At 38.1% G+C, this 19,387-nt stretch overlaps 2 protein-coding genes across 4 annotated transcripts in view; one reads left to right on the top strand and one right to left on the bottom strand.

The window, feature by feature from the left end:
- The window catches only part of LOC118814502, a 56,256-nt gene that overhangs the window by 9,850 nt on the left and 27,019 nt on the right, over positions 1–19,387 (bottom strand). The gene's annotated exons all lie outside the window — the stretch shown is intronic.
- On the top strand, positions 8,053–12,943 carry LOC118814504 (late secretory pathway protein AVL9-like). The gene is made up of 4 exons (XM_036580138.1): positions 8,053–8,712; positions 10,161–10,320; positions 10,425–10,481; positions 12,358–12,943. The coding sequence occupies exons 1-3, from the start codon at positions 8,502–8,504 to the stop codon at positions 10,438–10,440; spliced, it is 387 nt and encodes a 128-aa protein (XP_036436031.1). The 5' UTR covers positions 8,053–8,501; the 3' UTR covers positions 10,441–10,481; positions 12,358–12,943.

Genomic DNA, 19,387 nt, shown 5'->3' with positions numbered 1-19,387 from the left:
TTATGACAAACGAATTCAGAATCAGAATAATCAGACTTAACCTCCTATAATAATACAAGGTGACTTCAGGTTAATTGAGGCCTCAAGTACAGTGAAAGTTTAGTGACACTGGGCTTTGTTTCATTTGTCAGCTAATGACAGCAAGTGTTGCCACCCCTAGTTTCTTGTAGGACACCTTTAGATCTCATTAGAAAACCATCAAAGGCACTTAGAATCAGTCACTGATCACCTGTTAAATCATCGGAATCTTTTACATTGTGATATCAACTCATTAAAAAAGCCAAAACACATTACAAAACCATCAGGAACCAACAGAAACACTTAAGGGTTCTAAGGTTTTTTTCAGCAGGGCTGAACCTTTAAAGGTGGTAGATCTCCAGGACATGGATTAAACACCCCTGATCCAGAGCTTCAGTTTCAGAAATGTACCCTGAAAATCAGTGCACTTTACATTCAACTGGCTTTATACACCACCAATCCCCCATCAACTGTCCAACTCCTACAACTGTCCATAGCTCTCTTACCTGCTGATGTACAGGCAGTGCAGCAGTACAGTAAGTACAGTGTAATGTAGAGCTCCATTGTTCACCAGTCTGCTGCCAGTTGTTCTCTCTCTTAAGAATAAATCGCTTCACCAGCACTAAAATGAAATTTGATGAGTAATGGAGGAAGTCGCAGGATTTCTTCACTTGCTTTTTTTATGATCACACTCTGCCAGAAAGCCCGCAGGCCACAGGCAGGTCTGACTGGTTTTCAGGACCTGCTTGTACACAGCTGTTGTAGTGAAGCAGCAAAATGGCACTTCTTTAATCTTTTGTGTATCTGGGCAACAAGCAGTTGTTTACTCAGATAGAACACTAATATTACAGAACAACAGACCCAATCACATTTATACAGTGTACAAAGCAGTGGTTCTGTGAATGTCAATGAGTTCATTTAAGAATTTCCAAACCTCCTCATGGCAGCCCACTATTAATCACAGTCATCAGCCAAAACCTGCTACTACATTATGTTAAATCCAGTGAGCTGCTGGTGGAACTTAATAAATCCATGTGATGACTGGAGGTGTCCACGAGAACTCTGGATCCAAACTAAATTGTTAAAATAGATGATTCTTCAAGGATTTTTAGTAAAGAAAATGGTTCCAAGTAGAACCATGAACACTGAAAGAACCATTTGTATGATTCAAGGATTCTTTACATCTTAAAAGCGTTCTTCAAACTGATGCAGAATGTGTTGTGGATGGTTCTATATTGAACCCTTTTGAAAAGGGTTCTACATAGCACCAAAAAGGGTTCTTCTGTTGTAACAAGCTTGACATTGTAACAATATAAGAACTCTTTTAGCACGGTGAATACTCAAAGAGCCCTCTGCATGCTTAAATGGTTCTTTCTTAAGTGGCACAGTGTCAAAGGTAAACGTAAACATACATAAATGACTATGCAGCATGTATAGATGTTTTCTCCTTTGGGGTAAGAGCTTTTCTGGAGGGCTCTGTTAGCCAGGGGGCAGTTTATTTAGCAGTGGCTGGCTGTGACATTACAGCAGTGTGTGGTAATAACAAGTACTGCCCAGCAGAGGGAGCCAAAGAAGGAGGTTGGCAGTGGTGGACTCTGAATTCCATGCTTTGGAAAAAGCTTAAAACACTTTACACACACACTTCACCTCAGTCTGTCTTAAATGAGCTTGGGACCAGAGAAGGAGGAGGTGTTTCTGGATCCTGTTTACATATGGTTTCTTCTTTTCGTGGTACAGTTTGAACTTGCCTTTGTGGATGTAGCGACAAACTGTGTTCACATACAGTGATTTTCATAAGTGTTGCTGAGCTCAAGCTGTGATTCTGTGTCCACTACAGAATCATGTCTGTTTTTAATGCAGTGCTGTCTGAGGGTGAACCCTTCCCCATCTTTACTCCTGAAAGACTCTCCCTCTCAGGGATGCTCTTTTTATACCAATCATGTTATTGACCTGTTGCCAATTAGCCTAATTATTTGTGAGATGTTACACCGGGTGCTCTTTTTGGCACTATGCAATTTTAACAGTCTTTTGTTGCCCCTGTGCCAACTTTTTTGAAATGTGTTACTGGCATCAAATTTAAAATGAGCATATATTTTTCAAAAAACAATAAACTTTCTCAGTTTCAACATTTGATATGTTGTTTTTGTACTATTTTCAATTAAATATAGGGTTTAAATTATCTACACATTATTGCATTCTGTTTTTATTTACATTTTACACAGCATCTGAACTTTTCTGGAAGCAAGGTTGTAGCATTCGGTGTATAAACTATTAAAGCAAATATAAATATTATCCGACTGAAAAAGTTTCTTGTTTCCTTTTTCTCTCAGAAATGGATGCATCATAGCCATCAATCTGCTCTTCTCAGGTATGTAAGTGTGAGTGTTAATGCTTGTTCTGATGTGGTTTAATAGAACACAATCAAAGTGTGTGCCAAGTATTACTAGTAATTACATAAGTTCTGAGTAATGATTGTATTGCAGCACTAAATGCTGCTGTATGTTCCTGGTAGTTTTCTAATACAATACACTCAAAATTGATGGTTCTTCAAGAGTTCTTTAGTAAAGAAAATGGTTCTATATAGAACCATGAACGCTGAAAAAAACCCTTTGTATGATTCAAGAGTTATTCAGATTGATGGAGAATATGCTGTAGGTGATTCTATATAGCACCAAAAGGGTTCTGCTGTAGTTACAATGTCAAGATTTTTAGCTTTTTGTCAAGATTTGACACGTTGTCAACATTATAGCTACATGTTACTTGGAAAGGACTTTCGTTTCTTGGGAACAGGAATGTGGTTTTCCCCTCATTTGTTTTTTGGATGTGAAAACAGGTTGAACTGCATTGAAGTCATGTGAGTGGTGTGGCACAGTGGACACATCACACACAGCCTTCTTTAAAGATGTGGAGTGGAATGTGAGAGAAACTGAAAGTGAGGTGAATTTGAACATCTGAACACAGCGCTCACTGGGACACCGGTCAGACTCTGGTGAAGGTAATGTATTATTAAATCATTAATGATTTAGAGTTGAAATTTAATTTTGTAGCTTGAAGCGTTTTTGTGTCAAAAGCTAAACAAGGTAACTTCTTACAAACCTCAGTCCCAAAAAAGTAAAGACAGTGCATGGAAGGCAAATAAAACGGAAAGTAGTGTTTTGCTTTTGGCCTGTATTTAAACAAAAACAGACAATTAATATTTTACATTTCAACCAGTTATAAAAGAAGCATTCAGGAAAGGGTCACTGTTAAATTTGGAGTGAGCATATCATAGCTGTGCAAAGAAAAACAAGTATCTACAAAATAGTAACTTTACAGGAAAAGGCAAAAACACTCAGTGTAAGTTAATGTAAAGAGGTTTTATTCCAGGTGATTTTAGAGCATTTCTATTGGTCCATGCATCATGAAATTTTCACACCGCTTAAAGGACAGCTGGTGTGTTGAAAAGATGTATAAAAATAAAAATTGACAAAAATGGAGATACATGTTTTTTTTGTGAACAGTGACAACATATTTACCAAAAATAAGTAAATAAATGGTTCTGTTTTGTATTTAATACAGGTGATCTGCTGTTTTCTCATTCACTGCTTTTTTTTATTTTTTTTTATTTTTTATTATGGTGTTTTTAAATACAGTCCTATGCAATCTTTCAGACGGCATCGGGATACAGAAACTCAACCAAACTGACGCACAGACGACCACAGTTAGTGCAGACTGGGAGAGAATGAAAATGAAGTTCTTACTTTTTCTCCTCTGTGCATCTAACGCAGCAGCAGGTAAAGAAAAATAAAATCGATTTAAATGCAGACTTAAGACTGTTGTTGAATTTGACCCCCTTGGTGAACCATAGAATTGAACCAGTGAGTTCAGCCTTGCATCTGGAGAATAGACTTCATTCACAGACAGACAACTAGCTGACCAACTGAACTTTGGGAGGGCTGTGTTCATATAATAATAATAAGAAGAAGAAGAAGAAGAAGAAGAAGAATTTATAGATCACTTTTCTCAAACCCCATGTTGGTTTACAGAGGTTGGGGCGGGGGGGCAGAAAAAAAAAAAACATCAGTGAGAAGAAGAATGAAAGAGCTGAGAAAAGAGGTAAGTTTTAAGCTGAGCTTTAAAGGAGGAGACAGTCACAGAGACATTGCATTAATGTGTTCCATAGTTTGGCCATGACGCTGAAAGATCTGCCCCAACAGTGACCAGTCTAAACTTTGGGACAGATAGACGACCTGTGTCGGAGGGCCTAAGTGTTCAGGCAGGGCAGTAAAGGTGCAGAAGCTCAGCTAAATAGGCTCGGCTACACCATGTGGAGTTTTGTATGTTAACAGCAGTTTAAACTGTATACGAAGCGGGACAGTTAACCATTGTAACTGACACAGAATTGGGGTGATGTGAGCTGATTTTTCAGAGTGAGAGAGGATTCGAACAGCTGGGTTTCGCAAATACTAAAGAGGGCGGATAGTTTTGTATGACATACTAATGAAAAGGGAGATACAGGAGTCTAAGTGGGATGATATGAAAGCATGACCCAGAGATTCAGTGGCTTTCATGGAGGAACACCTAAGTTCTTAAGTACTGTTGAAGATGCAGAGGTGTAAAATCCAGGTCCAGAAAGTAAAAATCCTTCCCAGGATTTTGTTCCAACAGCCTGGCTTCTCTAGTTAGATCAAACCACCAGAAAAGGATTTTTACTTTCTGGACCTGAATTTTACACCTCTGTGAAGATCTTACAGTCGCACCATCCAAGTTAATTGTGCAGTCAGTGGAATTTGCGATCTCAGACTCAGGGCCAAGGAGTAGAATTTCAGCTTTATCAGGGTTTAGTTTTAGAGCGTTACTCTTCATCTACCATCTGAGGTCGGGGTGGCAGGTTAGTGGTGGTGTTGGTGCAGACAAAGAACTGAATATCATCAGCATAACAGTGGGAATAAAGTCCATGACAGCGGATGGTCGGACCGAGGGGTAAATTATAGATAATGAAGAGTAGGGGTCCAAAAAATCCTTCACTATTAATTTAGTAATTTAACGTACTGGAATGTGCCTAAAATGTATAGCTTTAATTTGGTGTCCAGTTATTATATAAAGACCTTTGCACACAATCTTTGTTGTTATGGCAACAACATGGAGCAATAAGCTGTTTCGCTTTCAGTTTGACGACTTGCTCAGCTGAGTTTTCCCACAAACAAGTCTTGTGCCTTTCTGTCATCTGATCTACAGCCTCATTTATAGGAGCACTTTCAGTTTCCAGTCTGTTAATGCCGGTCTTGGAGTAGGAGCTTGTTTCTTGAGCAACAGCCTTTCAGGCCATGGTCCTCAATGGTACCGGAGCTTCTAATAGTCATCACATCAGGTTTTGGAATCTTCCATACTTTTGAAATTTAAGATGAAATGAATCTGTCTGTAATTGACTGTTTTAAAATGACCTCTAATGTGAACAAAGTAGATGCCCTAATTGACTTGCCAAAAGAAATGTATGGTAACATGAACTTAACCTAGACTTATGTGAACCTTTGGCCTCAACTGGACCTCAATGCTTTAGAAATTTAGTGTGCCAAATTTCTTTTTAAAAACCTACTTAAGCAGTTTTCACAACGATTCTGATATTTACCAATGTTTTCTTATTTGGGACTTGTTCTTAGGTAAGAACAGAATCTACACACACCCAAGAGAACAAAGGTTCTGCGGTTTAAGAACACGTCATGAATCTGACATGAACCTTTTCTTAAGAGCTTCTGCAAGAACAAATTGAAGAAGAAACTTAGGAAGATATTGGTGAATGAAGCCCATTAGGTGTAGGGCAACAAGATGAGAATGTAATCTGTGATGGACTGTATTTGCATGGACATTCTTTAACGTGTGATGGGGATGATCTGATTTGTTAGATTCTGGTAAAGTCTTTTTTTAAGCGGTTCAGTGTTTTCTGATGGGTTTATTTTTTTCTCAGAAATCTACCTGTACACCGCCAAGTACACTGCAGTTACAGGAATAGCAGGCCTGCCTAAGTTTACAGCTGTGTCCTTTGTCCACGGAAAGCAGATTGATTATTATGACAGCAAATGCCACACCCTCCTCCCCAGACAGGTGTGGGCGAAGAGTGTATTTGGCGACTCCTACTGGCAGAAAACTGCACAGTTGCGCTTTGCAGAGTCTCTTGAGTTACGAAAGGGGCTCAGCAGTGCGATGGAGAGCTCTGGACATAAAGAAGGTTAGTAGATAAGCACAAGGACTACATTTATACAGTGACATTCATAAGTGACTATTCATATAAACTCTGTGTAGTAAACCAACTGTATAAGAAACACCAGCAATGAGGGGAAAATGAATCAGTGATGTCGAGAACTCTACGCAACACAGATATGACCATGAAATCTTTCTCACCTCAAAGAGGCATGATTTTGCACACTCTTCAAGGGTTCTCCAAGGGTGCTTATTAAAAGCAGTGGTCAGATATAGAATGAAGAGAACTTAAGGAAGCATTTGATTGCTTAAATGGGTTTTCTCCATGATGGAGGCTCTGTTGTATATGGTTCTTTAAGGGAAACCTTTAACAGGTTTATGCTGTAGGTGCTTCTAGTTCTGCTATTGTTATGTTATAGAACAACGTTTTGCTATTATATAAAACACTTTTTGCCAGGATCACAGAATTTGCAAACAGGAGTCAGTGGCAAACAAACAACAAAGAATTACTACATACCACAAACATATACTAAAGCAATAAGCCACTTTTATCACGGGTGAAGGGTGTTCTTAGGCACGACGCAAAGCTTTTACAAAACGGCAGCCAACATAAAATCTGATAAAACCTGAAAAAAGAACTACATTTCTTGATGGAATACTTGTTTATGTTGATTATTATTAATAAATAACAAGTTTTTTCAGAAAATAATTTGTTATTATTAATAATAATCAACCTAAAACAAGTATTCCGCCAAGAAATGTAGTTCCTCGCTGCCAAGCAACCATAGACCATAAGTAGAATGTTCAGTCGCCCATCGCTGTATATTGTGGTCATTTCATGAATTTTTAAAATTGTTGTCGCATTAGAACGAACATACGATAACTTCAAGTTCTATAACTAGACTATTTAACCAGACTTCTCCTCTAGTTTTTCATGGCATTTTGTAAAAAAGAGGCATTATTACAGATTATTATCAGTTGATGAAAAAAATCAAGAACCCTGTTTAACGCAAAAATGCAGCTATTTCCCAGGAAGCAAAATTCATCTGGCTCACTTGTGGGCCACATCCTTGGTTTGTTCTGGCCCAGTATACAGCTGGGTCCTCTGGCCCACACTCTGTAAAGCGAGTAGAACTAAAGGATATGGCCCAAATCCGGTCCCAATCTGGCCCAACTACATTGTTGGTCCACAGTATTCACTCCAGAATTGGCAATATGGTATGAAGCTGTTCAGGATCTGGCCCTGTTCTGGCCTGCATGCCTAACATCTACCCAGTAGTCAACCAACACTCACATGGAAAAGCCAGAATCGGCCCAAAACTGCTATCTGGGTTCTGCCATTAAAACTGCTCATCTCCATTAATAATTTGGATTCTCAGTGCTGTTGCTGATATGTAAAAAAACTGATTTAACAAAGATGAAAATTCACTGATTTTAGTTTTGTCACAAGCTACTTTTTAGAACAAGAAAAATCCAAAGGTCACACATCAGACATGTTCATGTGTGGTTCTAAAGGGGTGCAGCATTTAAAGTAGATTGTTCGTTGTATCTTTCTCTTTCTCTCACTTTCAGGTGTGCACACCTTTCAGAGGATGTACGGCTGCTTGTGGGATGAGGACAATGGTCACTCTGATGGCTTTGACGTGTACGGTTATGATGGAGTGGACTTCCTGTCTCTGGATCTGGAGAGTAGGAGCTTCACAGCTTTGGTTCCTGAGGCCAAATCCATGGCACAGGAATGGAACCAGAACACAACCCAGCTTGAGAACCTTCACCTCTACTACACACATGAGTGTGTAGCCTGGCTGAAGACGTTTTTTGAGAACTCCGGGGAGCATGCATTTTGGAAAATTTCAGCGTACGGTCAACTCCGTGCAATTGGTACAGTATCAGAAAAAAAAAAAATTATAGTATAAAACAAAAGCGATTCACTTGACAGTGACACGAAATGACTTAATTCTCTTGAAATGCAAAATGTAAATAAGTTGGAGCCGCTAAGGTGACAAGTTGATTATTTTTTAAATATGACGCAGCCATGAATTAATACACTGAGTTCACCATGTGGCTGAAGCCACATAGCCAGAAGAAGCTTAACTCATGGCCTCAACATATTAATTTGTGGCCAAGCTTTATTAAACAACAATTAACATGTCACCTTAGGGGCTCGGTGACCAAGACTGAAGAACTGAAGGACTTTTACTTTCTTTCTCTGTCCAGTTCTTCCTATAATAACATTTCACCTGAAGAGGAGCTTCCCTCCAGCGGTGTTGTGTCACGTTACATATCTGTCCTCCAAAACTGTGCAGATGTTCTGGGAGAAAAATGAAAAACATGTTGATGACTACGTGGAGATCGGAGAGACTCTGCCCAGCAGTGACAGATACTTCCAGAAGACCATCTACCTCTTTGCGGGGGCTCAGGAGCTAATGACGAACCAGTACAAATGTGTGCTGAAATACAAGACTTTGACAGGAGAGACCCTCACAACGGTCAGCAAGGAACTGGAACTCCACTACAGTACGAAGTGTGATTTGAAATATTTTGTAGTTTAGGATATGTAAAAAAGTAATACGTAAGCAAAGATGAGTTTGCTACTATGTCAGAAATAGCCTCACTTTACTGTGATGCTAATACTCATAAATATAGAAAATCTGCAGTTCAGGTTTTAGATATGCTGTACGGAAAGTTTGATAGTTACTAAAACACAATAGACGATTTATTAAGCAGCATAATTAGTGAAAGTATAAACAAGCTAGCTAGCATTAATAACATTATTTTTTTCCAACGAAATTTGTCTTATTTGCTCAAATTTGATTCTAAAGAGAGATTGTTTCATGTAAAAGCAGTGTATTGTATTATAGCTATATAAGTGGACATAAGCTTCATCAGAATGTATTATTTCTAATTTATTAACATTATCTTCATTGTGTGAGCGCAGAACCTAAACTGCACTGTTTTCGAAGGGTCAAACTAGGAAAAAGCATTAACGGCATAAAATATTCACTACTAATGAAATATAATGGATGATGAATTAGGGAAACTATAGGTACACTCTTAAAAATGATGGTTAAAGGGTTCTTTCGCAAAAAAGAAAATGGTTCTATATAGAACCATGAACACTCAAGAAACTCAAAGAACCCTTTGCATGACTAAAGACTTCTTTGCATCGTGAAAGAGTTTTTCAAACTGATGGAGAATGTGGTAGATGGTTCTAGATAGAGGCCTTTTGAAAAGGGTTCTAAATAGCACCATGCTTGTTATGATACCATGCTTGTAATAACAGAAGAACCTTGTTTTGGTGCTATATAGAACCCTTTTCTTTACTAAAGAACCCTTGAAGAACCGCCATTTTTAACCCTCTACTGCACGGATTATGACAGCAATTAAAAAGATAAATAAATAAAATATATATTTGATTCACTTTTCATGCATAAATTGGACCTGATTTTTAAATTCATTTTTTTTAAATAATAAGGGATCCTTTTGGTGTATGTTGCCTTGAGGTAACATTGTGCGACAATAGGAAGAAATGATGTACATCCTGAAGTGGTGAGACCTGGCTACTGACTAGCTAAATCCATTCCACGGTCACACAATGTTGCTTATAGGCAACAAACAAATTTCTGCCAATCCTAATAACAAAATAATGATACTGATTGTTTAAAAAGAGATTTATAAGTGTCCATTAAGAGACAGTATGACCACGAACATGCTTTTCTCTTGACTTATTTAAACTGCTCCCTTTATTGTTAACCCTGTCATTGTCGTTATTTATGTATGATGTTATTGTAAAGTAAGGAAAATGGGTTTGTTGCCCTGAGGCAACAGCATGCAATAGAGGGTTAAGTGTGTAGTGGTATGAAATATACATTTTTGTTGTCTTAGAGGAAGAGTAAAAATATGCAAATTATAAACTGGCTGCTACCCTGTGTGTGTGTGTGTGTGTGTGTGTGTCTGTGTGTCAGGAGCCCAGTCTCACTCTCATGCTCGTCATTCTAAATGGGGCTCCAATGATGAAGATGATTACGATGAGGATGATTACGATGAGGAAGACTACGATGATGATGATGATGATGATGATGATGATGAGGAGGAGGATGACTGGCAGCATCAATTCTCTCACAGGTATGCTAGCAGGTTTAAAGTCTGTCAGAGTAGAAGCTGAAGTGAGTCTGTGGTTAAACTCGAGTCTGCACTTCTCCTAACTGTGCTTTGTGTTTTTAATTCAGAAAGAGGTTCTCGTAGTGGACGGAGAGCAGCGTTCCTCATCTCATCTCTGACTGATGGTGAGTTTGGTGATGGTGGCTGATCTTTTAAATCAGAGATAACATTTACATCACAAGCCTTTTAATGGAAAGGAACAGACACTTTGTGAGCTACAGAAGTGCTCCTCCTCCTTTAACTTTATTTATTTCTAGAGCTGGGACCACTATTGATTTATGAATAATTATCTCTAATGGTCGTAGAATGTACCTTTTTTTTTCTATTTGTCTATACGAAAGTCATCATTTTTCTTTTAGCCAGTGATTCCCGTGAGACCTGGGAGAATATCTTGCAGGTGGGAGTGGGAGGGAAACCAGCCCACTGCAGGTGGGAGCGGGCAGAAGCAGACATGAAGAGAAATCCCGCAAATTAATGATTAGCCTAAGTAAAGTAGAACGACCACTAAATGATAACAGTAAAACAATTAAAATTAATGAAGTCGTTCTCGAGCAACCTATCACGTGAACAGCACGCAAATTCTCATAGGCCCGATTCACACACACTGCGTCTGCGTGGTGTGAGCAACCTGGAAAGTCTTGCTTTTTATCTCAGCGCTCATGTTAAGTGGTCAGCACTTTCATACAGGTTGCGCATGCGAAGCGCCAGAGTTTAAAAAATAGACCAGGAGCTGATTTTTTCCAATTTCCATGATGTTTTCATTTACATGAAAATCAAAGAAGATTAAACAGAAAACCATATAAAAACTTAAAAATGTGTTTTTTTTATGTAATGCATGACAAAATACTGGTTAAACATTCCATGCTGCAGACAGATTTCCTGGTTGGTCTAACAGGCTTGAAACTTTTGTCTGATCACAAGTCAGAACGCTGTCCAGGATAATCAGATACACCGCGTACATTTAGAAATTTTATTTTTAATAGCAGAGTGACTGATGTGACCATCTATCCATCTGGAAACAGGAATGTCTACTCTGTGCGTATGAAAGGCCAGTGCGTTCGAGCTGTAATGCTGCCGTGTTGCTCACGCCATGCAGAGACAGCATGTGTGACTCAGGCGGTAGAGAGATGGCAGAGCCTTCAGTCCGACGGCCACAGCTGCCCAGCAAAACACCAAAAATAACCGCTCTGTGGTTTAATTCCTCCTTTGTGTTTAAATGATGAATAAATGCCGTTTGGTGAAGTTACTTCACAGTGAGCCTGATGACCATGAGTGCCATGTTAATCCAGCAAATCATAACGTATTTGTGGATAGACTGTGTGAGATATTGAATGTCAGTTTGCCTTGAGGTGCTGAGTGGGTGGGGGTGGGACAATCGTTTCGGTTGCGGGCGGGGGCGGGAGAAATGATTCCGATTTTCTGCCGGAGTGAGACTGAAAAAACAGTCCCATGCAGACCTCTAATTCAAGGACACAGACACTGAGTAACGGCCCATTCTGCTAAAAATGACCTGCTTCACATCAGAGCTGCTGTCGGAGATATGCTAAAAGTTACTTTAAAATACCTGTTGTTTAATGAAAATACAGATATTTGTTTTTAATTCTGTCTGAATGTATCGAGTTGCTTATGGTCGCATTTCTAGTTATTTCACGCTTCATTTAGTGTAAACGTCCCATTTTCCCGAAAGGACCATGCACACAGTTCATCAAATGAAAGCTGCTTCTGTCTCTGTCCACACTGGACAATGACCACAATGATATGCTAATATGCCTAGTCATTTTTAAAAAATGCATGGATTCTGGTCTTACTGTTGTCTTTACAGTCACATGATCACGGAGGAATTCTTGAACTGTAATGTAAGGCAGGCGGAGATTAAGAATATGAACGATGCGTTTAGCTGCAGCATCAGACACTTTATGAAGGACTGTAAACTGCTGTCTACTTTCTGGATAAGTTTGAAGAATAAAATTAATTTTTTTAATCTTCTTCTTCCTTCCACAGATGAGTGAACGAGGAAAAGGATGGAATTGTGTTTGGGATACCTGTAACATTATGTCTGTACAATCTCAATGTCTGACTTCAGAATAACTTCAGTTTATTTATAAATAACTAAATTTATACATTTTGGTACTGACAGGTCAAAAAGGCCATTGACTGTAAAATTCAAAACCATAATGCTGTGAAGCATTTCGTTTGAAATGAAGGGTATTAATAGGGAGTTTGTCTCACTTTGCATTGTCTCACATTCTTTTCTCTTGCGATACTATTTGCTATATCATTATACTGTGTATGGGTGCAACTCAGTGTCAGTAATGGGTGCAGCTAACTGAATTTAATAATTTAAAGGGCAGTCTGGATACTTTTGGACATTTTGAAATACAACCTAAAAATGTTTATAAATAACTAGTTTTTTGTATCTAAGGTTTTAAAAGTGGACATTGTCTTATTCTGTGTAATATCTTGTCTAATTATGAATGTTTGTGTCTGTTTGTTCATCACCTCATGTTTTATACTGCACTACATACATAACATCAGGCATAACATTCTGACCACCTCCTTGTTTCTACGCTCATTGTCCATTTTATCAGCTCCACTTACTTAATAGGTGCACTTTGTAGTTCTACAGTTACAGACTGTAGTCCATCTGTTTCTCTGTGTACTTTGTTAGCCCCCTTTTACCCTGTTCTTCAGTGGTCAGGACCCCCATGGAACCTCATCGAGCAGGTACTATTTGGGTGGTGGATCATTCTCAGCACTGCAGTAACACCAAACCATTATTAAAATGTATAGTTTTAATAACGAATTTTTGCCCATATCTGATTATCAGTTGGCTCTTAAATGCTGACGTCAAAATGACTAAGCTGAAATGTCACTGTGTTTAAATACAACACTAACAATTTAATATCAACTAGATTCATTTTAATACATTCACAATACAGGACGTTATTTGGAGGATGCATTGTGGTTAGATTTAGAATGGAGAGAACTCTCCATGATGGAGACCCTGTTGTATAAGTCAAAAACATAGTACAAAGAATTGTTCTGCTATTGTTACATCATAGAACCTCCCCCCCCGGATGACAAAGGTTATTACTTCATCCCTCCTAATTACACAAACCAATTTCGGAACTGTGGGGAGATTGGTTTTGGAACATTTATGGAACTTTCTGTGAGGGAGCTTTTACAGGTGGACATCTGGGTTCTATCATCACCACTGTAAACAATTCTGACTAAGTTTCTCCCGAACAGAGCATTTCACACCAAACCACTCTGAGCGACCTTACATCTTAACTATTTAATTATGCAGGAAAAATTGGTGGAATTCTCTGAATTGCAGACAAGTTTTTTCCAAACAGTAATTATGTTTAAAAACTGATTTCAGCACTCAGCAGTGCTGACAATGACCCACCACCCCTATAATACCTGCTCTGTGGGGGTCCTGACCAATGAAAAACAGGGTAACAAAGTATGCAGAGAAACAGATGGACTACAGTCTGTAACTGTAGAACTACAGAGTGAAACTGTTTGGTAAGTGGAGCTGATAAAATCAACAATGTCAAAATCAACAGTGTACAAACAAGGAGGTGATTTTAATGTTATGGCTGATCAGTCTGATCAGTACACATAGTTTGCAGAGATACTTTACAAACACGCCAGGCTAGGGAAAACAAACTTGGACAGCGCTAAACGAAAGAAATAAACAAAGCAGAAGTCTAAGCCTGTTCTACTGTGTGTTCACTACCCACAACCAGCAACACAAAGTACCAATCAGGCTATTCTGGGTGATTTTTAGGAAGCCTATTGTGATCATGCCCAAGTTATTCAAAGGGCTTATAAGACAGTGCTGTCATTTTGCAGGGAAAAAAAAAAAAACACTTGGCTATTCCTCACGCCTCATTTAAGGACAGAAGACTTAATTCATACACAATCATCTCTCACATTCTGGAAATTTGGTAATTGTCAGGTAAATCCTTCCGCATTAAACGTCTGATTTTTATTCCAAATCTTTGTTTTGAGGCATGCATTTTAGAAAAAAAGCAAACAAAAATCAAAAACAGCAAACAAGATACTCTGAAACGCTGGACTGCTCTTTTTGTAGAGTCTCTGTAGTGGAGCAGAGGCAGAGTCAGCTGGAGGGGACAGACTACTTCACTTGGGGGATGCCTCGGCCACGCCATAGTATAGTATAGTATATCCAGATTCAAGGTCCAAAACTAGCTGAGTTTCAATTACCACCGCCCCACCCCCCACCAAAACGGTGATCTGAGCTTCAAAAATACAGTGAACAAAAGTGAAGGAAAGTGACCATCAAAACAGTCAGAGCACGAGTACAATGAGACAATGACCGAAAAACTGAAAGGCTATTCAGACGATGAGAAAGGACCCTGGGGGAAGAAAATAGCTCTCACATTTGTAACGTATAAATTATCCAAAGATATTCAAAAATCTGAACTTTACATTTCATATCATTTATCAAATTCATTTCTAGAGAATTTGAAGTGAGATAAATAAACCTGCCGTTTATAAAACTGATGAAAACTGAATCATTCCTCAGTAGACCCCCAAATCAAATCAAATCAAAGTTTATTTATATGGCACTTTCTACAACAGGTGTTGTCGCAAAGCAGCTTTACAGAAAAATCCGGGTCCGAGCCCCCATGAGCAAGCCAATGGCAACAGTGGCAAGGAAAAACTCCCTAAAAGCATAAGGAAGAAACCTTGAGAGGAACCAAGACTCAGTAGGGGAACCCATCCTCCTCTGGTCGACACCGGATAGCAAACAATAACAGAGCAATATGTACAGAGAATAAGGTTTTAACATTAATTTGAATGTGAAAGAAATATTTTTCTTTCTGCATTTTCAATAATGTAATAATTTTTTACCTACTTTGTTCAAATTAAAAACTAGCCTTGATGTTAACTTTAGTTAAAAAGTGCTTAGTTCATCCTAAATCATGCTGGTAATGAAAATTATGCAGGTAAAGCCTTTAAAAATGATTAATGTTTTTGTTTTCATGTGAAAGTTGTATCAAAATGAGAAATATAGACTATTCTATGTAGTATGAATAAATAAATAAATAAATAAATAAATAAATAAATAAATAAATGAATACATACATAAATCATTTTAAAAAATCAAACGTTGAAGGTGAGTGAAAAACCTAGGGGTTGTAGTGCTTACATATACAAAAAATACATAAGAAAAGAAACACATTAATGTACACCAGTGTTGCACCATTCAGTTTTGTACAGTAATAAGTTATGAAATAAAAGCTATGATATGTACAGTTGTACACGTTCCACATGTGCAATGTGTGAGTCCGAGGTAGATCAATGAGATGCAGGGTACACAGGGGACAGAATACTGATGTGTACATATTCCAGATTATACAAGATTTGAATGGTGGATGTGCAAGATGACTATCTATATGTGTAAGCATAGATAGCTAGACTGAAGTTACAGTAAGAAAGAGTGGGTCTGTTTGAGGTGTGGATACAGTGTAGATTGTCCATGGAGATCTTCATGATGATGATGATGATGATGATGATTCAGAGGGGTAGTGACAGGCCTATAGACCGATACACCAGCACTACTGGCTGTTCAGCAGCCTGATGGCCCAGGGGAAGAAACTGGTTCTGGACTTTATGCTTCTGTAAATGAATAGTTCAATTTTATTTCAATGCTACCTGGACACCGTTCACAAGAATCACCATTCTGTCAAGAAAAGAAACAAAACTAAAGTTCAAGTGTTGCTGCCTGTCTGCTAACCTAATATGCTAGACAGTATCTCTCTACGTGACCTGTACAGGTGCAGATCTCTACTATGCTACCCTAGGAAACGCTGACACACAAACAAGTGGCAAAATCTCAAACTAATCACGAGGAAGGAGCAGAGGGCAGATATCAGTGGCCCTAAAAATCCTGAGCACCGGCAGTAGATGTTGACTGCACCTGGGGAGACGGGAAACAAACCAAATGAAACCCGCCCAATCAAACTGCGCAGCTTGGCTCTTTGAAATCTTGCCACTTGCCAGCAGTTTAAGTATAGGGTGAGCCACTTCTGTTGACTATTGCATTTAATACTTTTTCAGTTACCTCTCATGTACCCTATTAAAAATAATAATAATAATAATGTTCATTACATATATTAGATGCACATACAAAAGATGTCAGTAATTCTCTCAGTGTTTGCATGCACTCGAGTAAATAGATAACAGACACACTCCAACAATCTGATCTCTGCTTTACAGCCCACCTATAAAATCACAGAAGGAGATGTGATGTAAACGTGACAAAACTCAATCATGGCGGCTTTATTTATTTATTTATTTATTTATTTATTTTAAAACAGTCACTTCACTGGAACCACCCTTATTAAAGGTTTTAAAAAAATAGCAAAAAAGCAGCATATTATTATTTTAGTAATGTCTCATTAATTTTGATTATCAATTACATATAGCATCACTTGTAATACATTTTTTGAACTACATTATTTTAGTTTATTCCTTTTGGTTGCATCTTAAATAAATACTAATTGGTTTATCTCTCTAAATTACAGTACATCATGATGTTCGGTGAATGGCATACTAAAAACAGACAAACACTCTGTATTCTACTCTATTCTATTTATGCAGTTTCTTCCACACTCTTTAAATCAAGGACGTAGCCATTGATCACAGACCTACCCAATCAAATGAGGAAACAATGTTTATTACAGCAAATATTTTAAGACATGAATTTTGATTTGTTTTCAGTGAGTGCTGTCACTGTATTTGAGCCAATCAAATTACTACACTCGCTGATAAGCTCTGCCTTATTTCCTCATCCCTCCAATCACTGCACAGCAATCACTGCTATCTGCCACTGCCTCAGGCCTTCAGTTTTTTAATCAGTGCGCCAGTGTTTGAATTTGAAAGATCAAAGGTATTAAAGGTAAGACATGAATGGACCATAAACACTTATATGCCTGTTGTTTTAACATGTTTTTGGCCTCGTTGATCTTGTTCAGGTTTTTAAGTCTGCTGTGTTTCCTCATCTTTGTACGTCTTCTTCTGGGTCTGCCCAATGTGGCAGGAAAATATGGCTGTGCTGAGAGAATACTTCATAGTCTTTGTACCAAAGGGAGCTGCAGTGTTTGGTAAGTAGTAAAAGTAGTATTCTAGCTGACTTCCAGAATATGGTGATAATACTACAAGGGGAGAAAGTGTTGGAATAGGTAGGGTGATGACAGCAGGGGTGTCAGAAATAGGCTACAGCCTGATGACACTGCAGTACTTTACTGCTTCTGGAAGTTGTATCTACCTAACTGGCCTTACCCACTTTTTCACAGAACAATAATTTCACAGATGTTAGCACAACATGTTAATCCAATTGCTAATCAGCAACATTGAACAGGTTGCTGGCACTCTTTTAAAGAGTGTCAGTGAGGAGTGTTGGACGTTATTTGAATGGCTGTATCATTTCCAAACATTTTATTTATCAAATTTCATACGATTTTCAGTGCACCACTAATTAAAATTCGAGCCATTTTTTAGCTACCTTGCAAGTTAGCCAATAAGCAACTAATGCAATTATTATAATTGTTTCATATTTGCAATGCGACTATTTACAAGAACAGCAGCTTCATTCACTGGATGCTGTTTTGTCAAATATTTTGTTTTAGTAAGTTCAGCATTATACCATTCAGTTTCTAATGAAATGAGTCTCATACATCCTTAATAACTGCATGGAGGGCTAGCTTACTGCATAGGTGGCTTTATTAGAACTTCTTCTGCAAAAGTTGCTGCTCATTACACACCACATGGGTGGGTACAATGTTTTGAGTCAGTGCATGATTACTCACTGCTGACCAGGATGCTTCAGCCAAACAATCTTGCTCTTTCTACTGTAATGCCAAACTGGAAAAATTAAATTCAAATAAACATGTTGAAGCAATTTTAAAACTACTATATAAGGCAGTATTAAGCTTGCTCTGAGTAAGGATCGTAAACACTCACAGCTTGGTATTCCCACTTGCACAAATTTCCTTCACCAGCATTCACCAGGACACTGCTTGGATATCCTGCAGGGCAGCAGAACACACACCACTGAAATCAGCAACATCTGAACCTGAGGAAAAAAACAAACAGGCCATCATCCTCATATAATATGTATGAAAAAAAAGGTCAGCAGAGATGAACCTACATCCTCATCCGTGCAATAAAAGGAGAAATGAGAATGTCACAAACACCCTAAACAAAGTCTTAGTTACAGTAAGGTCCTGCTGGTGAGAGCATGCACATCATTATAAAAACAAGTTGACATAGGTTTTCAGGACCAATACAGATAGCGAACAAAAATAAATAACTTAAATAGCTCTTTTTTGTCTCTGTGTGCAAAAAAAACAGCTCAAAAACTTTAAATAAAAAAAAAATACAGATATTATATAAAAACTGTAAATACAAAACAGATATGCAGATACTTGTGAGTAACTGACGGTGTTGAAAGGGCACACATCAGGAGTGGACCATGCCTTTGCCAGCATCTGGGTGCAAAAGAGAAAGCAGAGATACAGACTAAAAATTAGTGTGTATCTCTGCATAGCACTGTAAATTACAGTAAAAATATTACAATATGCAGATCTGCGAGATGCTGTGGTCACTGTTTATCTTAACATCACATTACAGTGATGTTAGTGATGAAATAAAATGGTTATGACTTAAAATAGATTTAAAATTTAAGTCAAGTACTTAAAGGGGTTGTGATATAAACAAAGTCATTCAGAGTGGTTTGGTGTAAAACAGTTTGTTGCAGTAAAACATACAGACTAATTTCTTTACAGTGGTGGAGATAGGAACCACGGGTCAACAACACAAATACAGACTTTTTTCTCTATCCAAAACCACCAGTGAACCTATATGTGTCATTCTGAATTTTAAATATGTAATGTTGTTCATGGTAAAATGGTGAAAAAAGAGGACTATTTGCCTCACAATGCCCTGCATATACCCCTCCACTACAAATGTATTTTAAAAATGTGTTTTAGGCCAA

The sequence above is a fragment of the Colossoma macropomum genome, unplaced genomic scaffold, assembly GCF_904425465.1.
Source record: "Colossoma macropomum unplaced genomic scaffold, Colossoma_macropomum, whole genome shotgun sequence".
In the NCBI taxonomy this organism is placed as follows: Eukaryota; Metazoa; Chordata; class Actinopteri; order Characiformes; family Serrasalmidae; genus Colossoma; species Colossoma macropomum.
Note: the sequence above shows the minus strand (reverse complement) of the source record. Positions and strands in the feature narration are given on the sequence as shown.